The sequence below is a fragment of the Chrysemys picta genome, chromosome 12, assembly GCF_011386835.1.
Source record: "Chrysemys picta bellii isolate R12L10 chromosome 12, ASM1138683v2, whole genome shotgun sequence".
Classification (NCBI taxonomy): domain Eukaryota; kingdom Metazoa; phylum Chordata; order Testudines; family Emydidae; genus Chrysemys; species Chrysemys picta.
The window spans coordinates 35,140,623-35,153,201 of record NC_088802.1 but is presented as its reverse complement, the minus strand read 5'-3'; the positions used below and the strand labels follow the sequence as shown (position 1 = coordinate 35,153,201).

Sequence of the window (12,579 nt, the reverse complement as noted above, 5' to 3'; positions counted from 1 at the left end):
GCTCTCACAAGCTAACCAAAGTGTGTTCAGGAATGGGACTCTTAAGAAGCGGTGTTGAGGTTTCACTCAGTGTCTCTCTCACCCTTTGGCATTGGTGCGGGATCAGCAGGGAGCTCTGTACTGCTAAGGGTTTGCTCCTCTGAAAAAGATGGACAGCCCTGATTGCTGCTTGTTAATATCTGATCATAGTCAGGGGTAGAGCTGGTCCAAAAAACTCTTTTCACAAAACACGTTGAAGTTGTTTCCATATTAAAGTGTTCAGAAAGGACCCATTTTAACATGGCTTTTTTCAGTTTTTAAAAATATTTTGAATTTTTTATCACACCCATTATTGAAACAATTATCAAAATTTTTCATTTCAATCAGGTCAACGTACAAGTAGAATGTTAAAATGTCCTGCTAAATCCCATCTCATGCCTTCTTGAAATTCCTCCTGCAATTTCAGATGGAACAGATATTGGCCTCCTTGCCAATCCTTTTCGTGGTGCTTCTGTGTGTTAAACAGCTGCCTAGTTTCATCCCAGAGGTGGCTGCATTTCAGTGGTGGATGAAGTGACTCCTATGTATTGGTTGTATATCCCTCCAAGCGTGTTAGGTCAAAGACAGTATATCAATGCAAGATTATCCTAATCATAAGCCATACCAGAATGAATCGCAGTTGCCTCCAGTTTCCCAACCCCCCACTTACTATCTTCATAGCATCTACCAACTGACCCAAGTGCTTCCTGAAGTGTTTTGTTTTGTTTTGTTTTGTTTTTTGCAGGGGTGGAGGGATTCTGCACTCCCCTCACCTGGAGGCTGGGAAGAGATGGGTTAGTGAGCGAACCTTCTCCTGCTCTGGGGTTGTGTGCGGGAAGTGGGTATGTTTCCCAAGGGCGAAGGGGATCTTCACTCCCTAGGGTGGGAGTAGAAGGACGCAGTGGTTCGGTCACTAATGAAGGAAGGACAGACTGGTGTTTTCTGTAGCTGTGCCCGGCATACTAGCAAAGAATTATCAGCTCACAGCCCACAGGTTATGGTCTGTTAGTATCTGTGAACCCGCTAGCTTCCCCAATATTCAGCAAATGTATTATTCAACTCACCCTTGCCACTCTTGGATGGGTGAGCATCCTGGTGGATCCAGTTTGTGTGCTGTACAAAATACAACTGAAGCTCCTGTTTTGGTGGAGATTCAAAAGCTTAGCCTTGTAGCGTAGCATTTCCTTGCTAATGTCTGCGAGATTTAGACAGAGGGCCTGTTGGGAGAGAGCATTCTGGATTCCCTACATCTCCAGGATTGGCTGTCCTTCAGCAGCATCCATATTCCAAATTCGTCGGACTAAGGAACTACAAAAGAGCTGGCCATTCTCCAGTGGTTCATGTTTGCTGATTTGTTCCATTGATTATATGCAGATTACAACTTGCTTTTCTCACCTTCTCCTCTTTGTAAGCTTGTTAAACGAAGGTCTGCATCAACATTTCCCATACTATTCACACATGCATCTGTTGTTTCTTCCATTCTCTGTAAGTCCTGCTTACCTCATCACTGAGTTTGTTCCGTGTGAACTTTCTTTGAGATGTTCCTTAGTGATTGGGATGTTTACACTTCACAGTCCTGAAGCAAGAAAAGCCCAACAGGCAGAGAATCTAGAGTTCGTAATTACTGTCAAATCGTGTCAATGAGATTATTTATGAAAGCATGTCACAGATTTTGCAATTTAATGGGTACAAAACAACTTTATAAATCCATATCCTTGTAATTGTCTACTCCATATAGGCTTAAAAGTATTTGTTGATGATGCACATCATGTGTGGTCATCTGCTGCTTACTTTTGTGTTTCCAAATGAAATGTCTAACTTTATGTATACCAGTTTCCTTCAAGAAGCAAAACTTAGTTTTTTATTTTTCACCATGCAATGCTGCTGCGGCTGTTGTATTTCACTTTCTTTTAAATCTCCTGGTCATTCTCCTATTGCATGTTAGCAACATTTTGATTAATCCTCTACTTTCCTGAAATCCTGCTATATAATAATTCTGTTGATAAACAGATTTTCTTGGGAGTCGTCACAGAATAGTTATGCCCAATTAATTTTAGTTTGTATCATTACAAATTCACACCTGTATTTTGCAAGAAACCAATCTCAGTTGTCTCTTAATTGCTAAAACCTCTGAATTCAGTTACAGCGAAACTGCACTGAGGATTTTCACCCTCTAAATCTTTTTCCTACAGCGCAAAAACATATTGGACAGCCAAAGTGTGTCACTATAATCACGTGCCTTATTTCTTCCCAATTCCAGCAGCATCGTTCACTCCTAACCATGCCATCGGAGAGAAACACCCCAAAATGTACAGTAAAATTTAAAAATTGAGACACATTTTAACCATGTTTTAACTCAGTCATATTCTAAATTCCATCTAATGCCTTTGAAAGTTAAGGGCCAAAGTACAAGTTTCCAAGTTAATTGGTTTGGTTAAATGCACCATTCTTTTTCCTTTAATAAAGGAAAAACAAATCTCTCTCTCTACCTATCTGTGCTCATGTTTTAGCATCCATCACTGGAATATCTACATTAACGTGCACTAGGGAACTTGGAAAGTGTGCCGGCAGGGCACAGTTAGGGCACGACATCCTAATACACACTAGAGTTTACACTCCTCTAGTGTGGACTAATGCACAGTGTAGACAAGTCCTCAGTGCCTCTCCAAAATAGCAAATAACAAACCTCAATCTCTCTCTTCCTTCTTGGGGAGCAAGTTCCCTGATTACGGGCCAGAGCCTCACCTGCTGCAAGTCTGCATAGCTCCAGTGGACTCATCTTGGTAGCTGAGAATCAGCCCTGCAATGTTGTGAGGGAGGGGTGTTTGTGTCTGTTCTCTTCACCTTCCAGAGATGAATTCCATAGGTTAAGTCTAGCTCCCGCTTATGTCTGTCTCCTGCCCTTATGAGTCTTGGTTTGTTTGCTCATGGCTTCAGTGATGCACTGCTGTCATGGGAGATGATGGTTATGGAGGGAGAGCTGATCTCTGAGGTAGTTAGAGCTAATGCTGCGGGAGGGCTTTGACTATAGCAAGGTTCTCTATTAAATGGGCAGCCAGGGCGATGTGTCAGTGACAACCTGTGTAGCTAAACTGACAGGCTGGAATGTTTTTTCAGGGCATGTGGCTCCAGTTGCAATAATCAAGGCTGAAGGTCACAAATGGATAGTTCACCAGGGCAGTGGTGAGCCAGGAGGCTGGGGCACCATTGCATAGTTTGCCATCCTGGCTCTTTGGAGTTTCCAGTAGCGTTGAGAAGGCCCAGAGGGTCCCGACGCTGCAGATCAGCTTACAGTTTGAAGGCAGATGCTCGTGATCATGGGGGATGTTGCACAGGAAGAGAGGATCTGTGAATCACTTCTCTCTTCCTACTGGCTTCTCCTTAGTGCTGCCTGGGTTTAGCTCTCAACAGCTGCTCTTCCTCCAAATGCTGGTGTTGGCTAGTGTTGGGAGAGCTGGGGGGCTTACATGTCATGTACAGAAGAGGTAAGAGTCACGTGTCGCTTGAGTACTCTGCCAGTACTTCAGCCAGTTTTTTCTCACCATGCTGTATGTGACCAGCGGGGCTATCAGTTCTTATCACAGGTCATTCGGGGAGGGATGGGGAATGGCAAATAAATTTTGTGAAACAATTCCACTTCAAAATTAGCAGACGCCATGTAGAAATTGTTGGGAAGGGTTCTGTGTGTGAGTTACTCTGCATGGATCTCTTGCTTTCATTTTCCTCTTCTGTGGTAGTCAGTACCAGGGGTGTGTGTATGGTAACAGGATCGTTAACGAAAAACTCCTCTGGCCCTGTGGCTTATTCCCCTGTGAAATGTGGCAGTGCTCCATCACATGGTCATTGGTTGCTGTGTAAATGAACACGAGGGGGAGAAGGTTTCTTGACTTCAGGTACAGATAAGCAGCCGTAGCAGGTGTTTTCAGAGGTGCTTAAGGAAGTTAGGTTCACGCCCCCTTTGAACATCAGTGAGTGTTGTGGGGCCTATGCAGCACCAACAGCTCTTTAAAGAGTCTGTTATCTACCCTGAGATTTATGATTATTCCAGGAGTTTCCCAATTAGAATCAGAGCTGATGGCCAAAAACAAGTATTAGGCCAAATTAAACATGTCTGACACTCTACAATAGTTGACTTGTTTATCACTGGGTAAGCATGCTAATATTGGCTTCTCTGGTGTGTTAATTTAACAAACAACTTTATTAGGAAGAGCCAAATGCATGTCTAGTGCTATGAGATATTGACTGGGTCAGACTGGGCAAGTGGTACTAGTTCTAAATTCAGATAAAAAATAAAGTTGGTGGCAACCACATTTCACTGGAAAAAAATATGGCCCACTGGCATAGAAGCCGTTTCTGCACAGAAAACATGACACTATTTATGAAGAGCCATGTCTAATATCCTTTCCAGTTTGGAAAAAGAAGTTTATTTTAATACATCCTTTTTAATTGCTATGAGCTGGACTTGTAAATATTGTAAGTGGTTGAGTAATAGTCATCTGTTAGCAGACCAAATGGAAGGGACATTTTTTCCACTCTTTGAGCCCTAATATGGTTCACCCGACTCTAAAGGGGATACTTTAGTGCGGATGTTTTTAAAAAAAAAAAGTCTGTTTAATAATTCAAAGATGGTTTAATCTGCGGGGAAGCCAGTGTGTGGTGTTCTGTTAAGTGAAATGCATAGGACATTGTGAAGCTATCCAGGAGGTTTTGCCAGGTGTTCTAATGCTGGGGGACTTGTCATTGTTTAGGAAAGAGAAGGGTTTATTATCAAAACTTGCAATGATCCACTCCATTTGCAAGATGTAAAACTTGTATTTCAGCTAAGAGGGGCAGGTTATCTCCCTTATGTTTTGGAGGTTAGAGAGTACTCCAGCAGAACTAGCTTCATCTAGCAAGATATCACAAAACATGGTCTGGGAAAACCACTGTCCTTTTATCTCCAGCTTTCAGTCAGTCCGTATTGTGAATGAGAGAGCTTTGTGAGACTCAAATGCAGAGGGCTTGCAAAATTCTAGTCTGTCATTTTCCTAGAGCAATCTTTTTCTTTTTAATATGTGAATAGTTTTGTCCCTCTTCTCCTGCTAAGAGTGAATTTTGTACCTGAACTAGTAAATTGTCATAACATTTTGTAAACCCAGATTGTCAGTAATGTACAGCATATCGCACAAAGCAGGTTTGCTGCATGGTTTGGCACAGTGCTCTCAGATATATATATATATATTTTTAAATGTTCATCGCCATTCATTTTCCTAAGTCAGATTCGTTTTGCACAGGTTTGGTGTGGTTTTTTGCTTTGCAAATAATTTTGCCTTGTTGTAGTAAAACTATTTAGGTCCTGGCAGCAATCTTCCTATGAAATTTTAGCACTCACATGTCTTAGAGAGAGAGAAAACTAATTTATGATTCTGTAAATTCTACTAAACTTCATCAATCCTGCATGTTTTAACTAACTGAATGGGACTGCTTGGAGAGTGTCATGTTAATCTTGTGTATAAAAGTCTCTTTAGGACAAGGCTAAGTTGTGTGGTGACTTTTTAAATCATTTACCTGTAGAATAGTTGAATTATTCTTGGGAAGACAGAACCAGAGACCAAATATACAGTGTCAGTCCTGATAGCTTTAAGCAAACTACCCTTTCATAAATGATTTTTGTAGTCCGATTTCTATACATATATAACATGTAAAGATCTGGTTTTAGTTAGAATTGAAAACTTTTGGGTAGCCAAGTTTCTAACCCTTATTGTTTAGGGTGATGTAAGGGGACTCAAAAAGTAAGTTTCCTTTAAAAAAAAATCCTTCAGATAAGATGAAGAGAGTAACTTAATTTTGCTTTGTCTATTTCAGGAATGTTGGTGGTGATTGTGTTGTTGCTGATTGCAATTGCTGTGGTTGCCGTCTGGCCAACACACTAACGCAAATGCGGGGACCATCAGAGATGCCACTTAGCAGCGGCAGAGCTGGACAATATCAGAGGCTGCGAACAACTCCACTGCAAACACGTTTTGTGTGTTAAGTAAACTCAGTATTTGAATGAAGACGTTTCTGCACGCAATGCACAGCCAGAGGGCTGTGGCTAGTTTGGAGCATTTGAACTTCAAAAGGACTCTTTTCCTTCCTTGATTTTGTACTTCAGAGGGACACAACTGGAGTAGATGCATCTTTTAAGAGATTTACCCTTAGTGCAACTGACTCTAAGCAAGCAATCTGCCCCTTTTGTTGAGAGATCAGTCATCCTGAGGGTTTAATATACTGTATACTGCTCCTACAAAGCTTTTGTGGTATATGTGTGAAGTTCCCCCTCTCTTGGTAAATGCTGATCTTTTGAACCAAGATTTTGCATCTTATAAAGAAGTGAGTGTTGTAAGGAACTGATTGATACTAAGTTTCAATGAAGTTGGAGGGTCAGAGAGCAGACCAAGCTTGAGAATGAAAAGCCTGGTGATGAGGGTAGAATGGAATATAGGGACTCAGATGTACCTTACAAACATAAGTATGAGACAATCTTTGGCTGTTGTGAGAGAATTACCGGTGTTGATCTGCACCGATCGAAATGCAAACAGCAGTGGGGCTTTCCAACGTTTAACACAACCGGGTGTAGAACAGCGGAAAGCTCTGCCCAACGTGTGCTCATAAGGGGGGAAAGTGTCTTTCTGCTAACTGTACTCTGGGGGAAGTTTACCCCAACTGACTAACTGCAGAAGTCCTGATACAGCGAATAGACTAGGCTCAAGACCAGAGATGCGCACAGCTTTCTTTTATCATTTTTCCAAAGGAAAATATTACGAGTATTAAAAAAAAAATGAAAAAAGAATTTAATGCTCATCGCTGTCCCCAAAATCATTATTTTGTTATGTGCCAACTTAATTGTCAGAACTGATAGAGCAATAATAACACTGAATAAAAGCTGATCCATTTACATGCTGCTTTTTATTGGTGTGTTTTTTATTGTTTCCAATAACATCTTAATATTTTAAAGGTCTTTTGTTTGTTTCCTAGAGATTGATATTGAAGAGAGAAAGAAACTGGTTCCTTAGACTTCCAGTTTCATTTGAAATGCCTCTTTTGTACTTCTCAATGGTTTTTTTTTTTCAGCCCCAAGCTGGTGCTCATGTGTCTTACTCCTTAAAAATGGAATATGTGCAATTATAAATATGAATTTAATTCTTGGCACTGGCAATCAAAACCCTACCTCCCCCAAACCAGTGCAGTGAGTAGCAGCAGAGCAAACCTAGTGTGTTGCACACTGGGCTGAGATTCAAGAGACCTGGGTCCTAGTCCCAGCTTTGCCACTGGCATGATGCGCGACCTTGCACAAGTCATTTTAATCGCTGCGTGCCTCAGTTTCCCCATCTGTAAAATGGGGATAATGACACTGATCTCCTTTGTAAAGCGCTTTGAGCTCTGTGGATACAAATCACTCTAGAAGAACTAGGTATTATTCTTGTTAAGCTTCCCCAACACCATCTTCTGCCACTGTGCCTCAACCAGACCTAAGCGTTTGGGCTCCACGAGCCAGTCACACCAGGAGCATATACTGAAACTATGGTGCTAATTGTGGTGGTGGTTTTTGTGGTGCACAGGTAACTCTGGAAGCTGGATGGATCTAGAAGAGTTATTTCAAAATGACTATTCATGCCAAATTTTCTTTGTTTTATATAAAATAAAATAAAAAAGGTCAAAATCAAAATAAGTTTTGATTGATCCGAAACGAATGTTTTCAGAATTTTGATTTGGGATGAAAAAAATTTCAAACTCTCAATTTTTTTTCATGGGACAGAAAATCTGTTTTCCAACCAGCTCTTCACAGCCTGAGCTATTGCTCTCCTTGTTGATGTTTCAGTGTATGGGTAGCCAACGTGGGGAATGCAGATGATATGGGAGGCGGGTACACAGGAATAGTTCAGGTGAACAAACCACTAAGTGAGTTTTAACCTGGCGACTACCAAGGGAAGTGGGATAAATGCAGCCGTGTATTAGGGAGTGAAAAATACCTTGTCTTCCGTGCAATAAAACCCAAGGACTCAGCGCACCTCCATCCTGCTGGGAAAGGCTCTTCTGAAAAGATCTGACCAGTCAGTTAAGTCAGAATTGTTTAGGCCTCAGAGTCATGCCTGTTTGCTCATTGTCACTTGGAAAGGAGCTCCGTATTCAAACAGCTGGAGGAGAAAGCAAGAGGCCGTTTAACCGCTGCATGTTTTGCAGGAAGTTCTCAGTGATCTTATTGCTTGACTTTTTTCCAGTACAAATGGAGCTTTTAAACCCAGCCACTCCAGCTGAAAACAAATAATTGTGGTTCCTGGTGTTGTGTTTAAAATCTGCATTCGAGCAGTTTCTGTGTTAAGGAGCCTGAATTAGAACCCGGCTTCTAATTAAAACTGCCATTTACAGGGGGGGGGGATTCAGGTTTTATTTGAAATCCCTGGATACACTGATCAGAATAAATTGTGCTACTGTTCTGTGCAACATTCTGGGTCCATTCTGTAGGGGCTTTTTAAAAGCTGCTTTCTGATTTGTTGTATTCTTGGGGGACAAAATTTCTGGGGCATAAGGAAGGAGGAGAACCAGTGAGTCTTATTGCTGAAATATTTAACAAAGAGGTCCTTAGATTTGCCCTTTAAATAACATTAAACATGGCATGTGGGTGAGGAGTTTTATTAAAAAAGAGAGAAGTGGATTTGGCAGGGCTTTCATGGTGTATGTGGAAACCTTTTCTGTTTTACTGCTCTTCGGAAGGGAAGGCTAAAATAAACAGACTGGTTCCATTGTCTACAAGCTAGTGGAATTGAAGAGTGCGAAGTGTGATCAGTCTGAGTTCAGTGCATTTTCGGTTTATTCTATTTAATGAATTTTATGAGCTGGTTGCTGTGGCATCTGGGCACGTGACACAAATTAAAATCAAGCAACAGGTTTAAATTGCCTAGAGTAGACACCAAGGACACCCTGTACCAGAGCCATTCCAGCCCATCAGAAGCCAACCACCACCACCCCCAGCAAAGGTCCATATAATCAGACTCATGCTTGATCAGAGAGAGACGCCTTTCATTGTGTGTTCGTGTTGAGACTCCCCAACTGCAGTGGGCCTGGTGACTGATGGGAGCTTATCTCACAGCTGGGAACCCTCTGGCTCCAATCTCCCAGGAATGCATTTTAGGGGAGAATGAGCCAAAGCAGCTTAGCTTAGTGGTGCATAGACAGAGAGGTCACTTCTAACAAAGCCAGGACTCAAACTATAGCTAGGACCTTAGAGTTGTAAATCAATGCCTTGAATGTCCCCCAGCAGCAATGGGGAAACCAGTGCAGTTCAATATGCTTATTAATTTGGTTTTAAATACACTCCAACTAGAAATAAGGGTCTTTTTAATAGCCAGGGTAAGTAACCATTGGAACAACTTACCTAGAGATGTGGTGGATTCTCCATCACCTGAAGTTTTTAAATCAAGGCTGGATAGCTTTCTAAAAGAGGTGGTCTAGCTCACCTGGAAATTATGGGCTTGATGCAGAAATTATTAGGTGGTGATTTTAGGCCTGCTATGCAGGAGGCCAGATTAGGTTAACCCGATGGACGCTTCTGGCCTTTAAAAATCTGAGAGTAAAAGAGCCCACCCTGGGGTTGAGGCATCCTGGCATGAATTAATACGGTGTGTAGCCCTGCTCAAGCCTTACCCAACCTGAAAGGGAAATGAATCCCTGGGCTCTCGTAGCTGGGAAATTCGACATCTGGCAGACGGTCAGCTGTTCCACATGCATCCTGGCCAATAAAGCCTCAGTCCCCAAGTGCTCATCCCCAGGGATCTCACCAGGTTTGCAGAGGTAGAGAGTTCTTTCCTTCTGTGCCAGCCTGAAATGTGATAAGCAAAGTGCCCTGTGCTCACTCAGTGTGGTCAAGCCCTTAATATTTACTTTGAAGGGATGAAAACATTCAGCTCAACTAAATGCTTCTTCATAAGAAGGTCGAGCATCTCCCAAGGCCTGGATTTCTGGATGGAAGCATCCTCCAGGAAGAGATCCTTTGTCCCCTCTCAGAAAAGTCTGTTAGACAAGCAGTGTAGCTGTAGCTGCGTCAGTCCCAGGATATTAGAGAGACAAGCTTTCGAGCCACACACCACTCTTCTTTAGGCCAAGAGCTCTGCACGGTTGGAAAGCTTGTCTATCTCTCCCTCACCAACAGAAGTTGGTCCAATAAACGATATTCCCTCACCCACCCTGGTTCTCTATTACACAAGGAGTCCAGCAGGACAGGATGGCGAGATGGGTGACTACAATCAAAGAGGTTATAGGCAGGTCCCTTGGAGGCCCATTCACGCCATAACTGTTCTGGGTAGGTGTCCATGCCTCCACTGATGCAGCTTTCTGCCAGTGCGTTCTCAGAGCTGTGGTTTATTAACCCAGCAGACAAGTTGATAGGTTTGTTTTCCCTTCCCTATTTGACTCATTGGTGCTGCTGTTAAGAGCCTACGAGTACAGACTGCTGGAGGCTCTCGCTGCTGAAAAGGGAATTTCCATTACCTGTAGCTAGCTTTGGGTGCAGGTAGCTCTGACATACCATACACCTGTGCAGTTATTGGTAGGGTGCATCAGCGATGTTGTATGTTAATCGTTTTGGTTGATCTGCTAACCCTAGAGGAGTCACTCTCATGGCTCCTGGGTGTGCTGGCACCACACAGCTCTTATGCTGGGAGAGGATTCGTCTGATTTGTCCATTTGCCACTCAAGTCACCAGTGGAGGTGGGATGATGTGACTTGCTAGTGTGGACCACTGGAACTGCTCTCGCAGAGTCCAATTGCAAAGTAGACAGAATTCCCTTTCTTCTGCCAGCACCTGATCCTGCATTGCTTGTACTTCCACACTGGAGTCGCAGCTTGCACTAGCTGTGTGTGCATAAGGATCTGAAGAGAGATTTCAGATGATGATGTGAACCCATTAACGGCCTGGAACCCATTAATGGTACTGGCTAGATTTCTATGGGAAGCATTTACATTGCTTTGCCAGTGGACGGCTCCCCTGCTTTGAGCATTTCCTGGTGTTTTGATTTTCTGTTGAATGAACATGTGCTCTGGAGTCTCAAATGCTTTTCTCTCTCTTCACTGTTTCCAATTTTAATTTCTCTTCGTTAAGAGGATAAAATACCAGAGTGGGCCAAAATGCAAACTGCAAACTCTCTGATGTTCTGCTGTACAGTAAATCTACTGTGAACAGCACTTATTTCTGTTGGAGTCTAGTTCCTACACTCAGAATAAATGAGCCCTTAAAAGCTGTTACACCTTGTTAAATTACCTTTCTTATTGTTTATTTATACAGCGCTCCACTCCAGGAAGGGTAATTTCATTAGGCACTGAGCATGTCAGGCCAGAATTCCCATCCTAGAGCCAATCGCCAGCCAGGGTTACCCCAGAATTCCCATCCCAGAGCCAATCGCCAGCCAGGGTTACCCCAGAATTCACATCCCAGAGCCAATCGCCAGCCACGGTTACCCCAGAATTCACATCCCAGAGCCAATCGCCAGCCAGGGTTACCCCAGAATTCACATCCCAGAGCAATCGCCAGCCAGGGTTACCCCAGAGCCTTTTGAAGGGACTTCTTTATACTTTGGGCTGTGAGGAGAAGTGAGAACGCTACTGAGGAGAAGTGAGAACGCTACACTGATTTGTGCTGAGAGCGAGGGACGAAAGGCCAAGATAGGTGCTAAGGCCGCATGTACACCATCGTTCATCTGGGAATAGGCTCATTTTCCCCCAGTTCTCAGAGCTGCTGCCGTTTCTCCTTCACAGACAAAAACCTGGTAAATCTATTTTCACGTTTTTTAAGCTTCAAGCAAGATTTGCAAAGAGGAGGTGGCAGCGTGTTTGACCCATGTGTCTCTGCCATAAAGATCTGAGATTGCTGATCTCCAAGATATTTTTGAACTAATAAATTATCATAGACATTAAGAGCTAGAAGAGACGGTTTGGGTCACTCAGTGTGACCTCTGTGCAATTCACAGGATCTTTGCCTGCACTATTCCCTCTCACAGCATTTGGCTGTCTGGAAGGCTCCCCTCCAAATACCACCCTTTGCTCTGCTTAACTTGTCATGTAATGTTTTAATTCTTGGCTCATTACTTCCTGAAGAAGGCTGCCTGGTATGAAATCTAGCCACGCTCATGGTCGTGCAGCATCAGTAACCGCTGACATCTTGAGAGCTTTATTGCAACTGCTAGGGGGATTTGTAGTTTTCAACACAAGTCGCTCTCAAAACGAGCCTGGGCCGGATTCCTGAAGGATGCATGTTACTTTGCTGTTCTTACACCTTCTCCTCAGGCTACATTTCTCCATGTCTTCTGATGAGTTTGCCTTGGATCTTACCAGCATGTTCAAAACCCCACCACCTCAGAGACCTAACTTGAAACGCTGTGGGGCCAGCAGAACGGCTGGAGAACATGGAGGGGGAGGAGGTGCAAGGATGGGAGGAATGAATGGAGGGGAAATAAGACAAGGGAGTAAATCATTATTCATGTCAGGGTTGGCCCTGGCCATGGTTCTGGGCTTTGCTTGGCTTTCTCAGGTGCTTGCTGCGCTGGCTGT

The 12,579-nt window shown here is 43.2% G+C and overlaps 2 protein-coding genes across 4 annotated transcripts in view; one reads left to right on the top strand and one right to left on the bottom strand.

The window, feature by feature from the left end:
* STX8 (syntaxin 8) overlaps window positions 1–6,934 on the top strand; it is a 161,241-nt gene extending 154,307 nt beyond the window's left edge. For all 3 annotated transcript variants that reach the window (XR_010591860.1, XM_008163824.4, XM_042841206.2), the window contains one exon: window positions 5,863–6,934. Coding sequence is in view for 2 of the 3 variants with exons in the window: in XM_008163824.4 (XP_008162046.2) it covers window positions 5,863–5,930 (68 nt within the window). In the remaining variant the exon portion in view is untranslated. The remainder of the gene's footprint in view (window positions 1–5,862) is intronic.
* The window catches only part of NTN1 (netrin 1), a 266,079-nt gene that overhangs the window by 20,078 nt on the left and 233,422 nt on the right, over window positions 1–12,579 (bottom strand). The window lies entirely within an intron of this gene.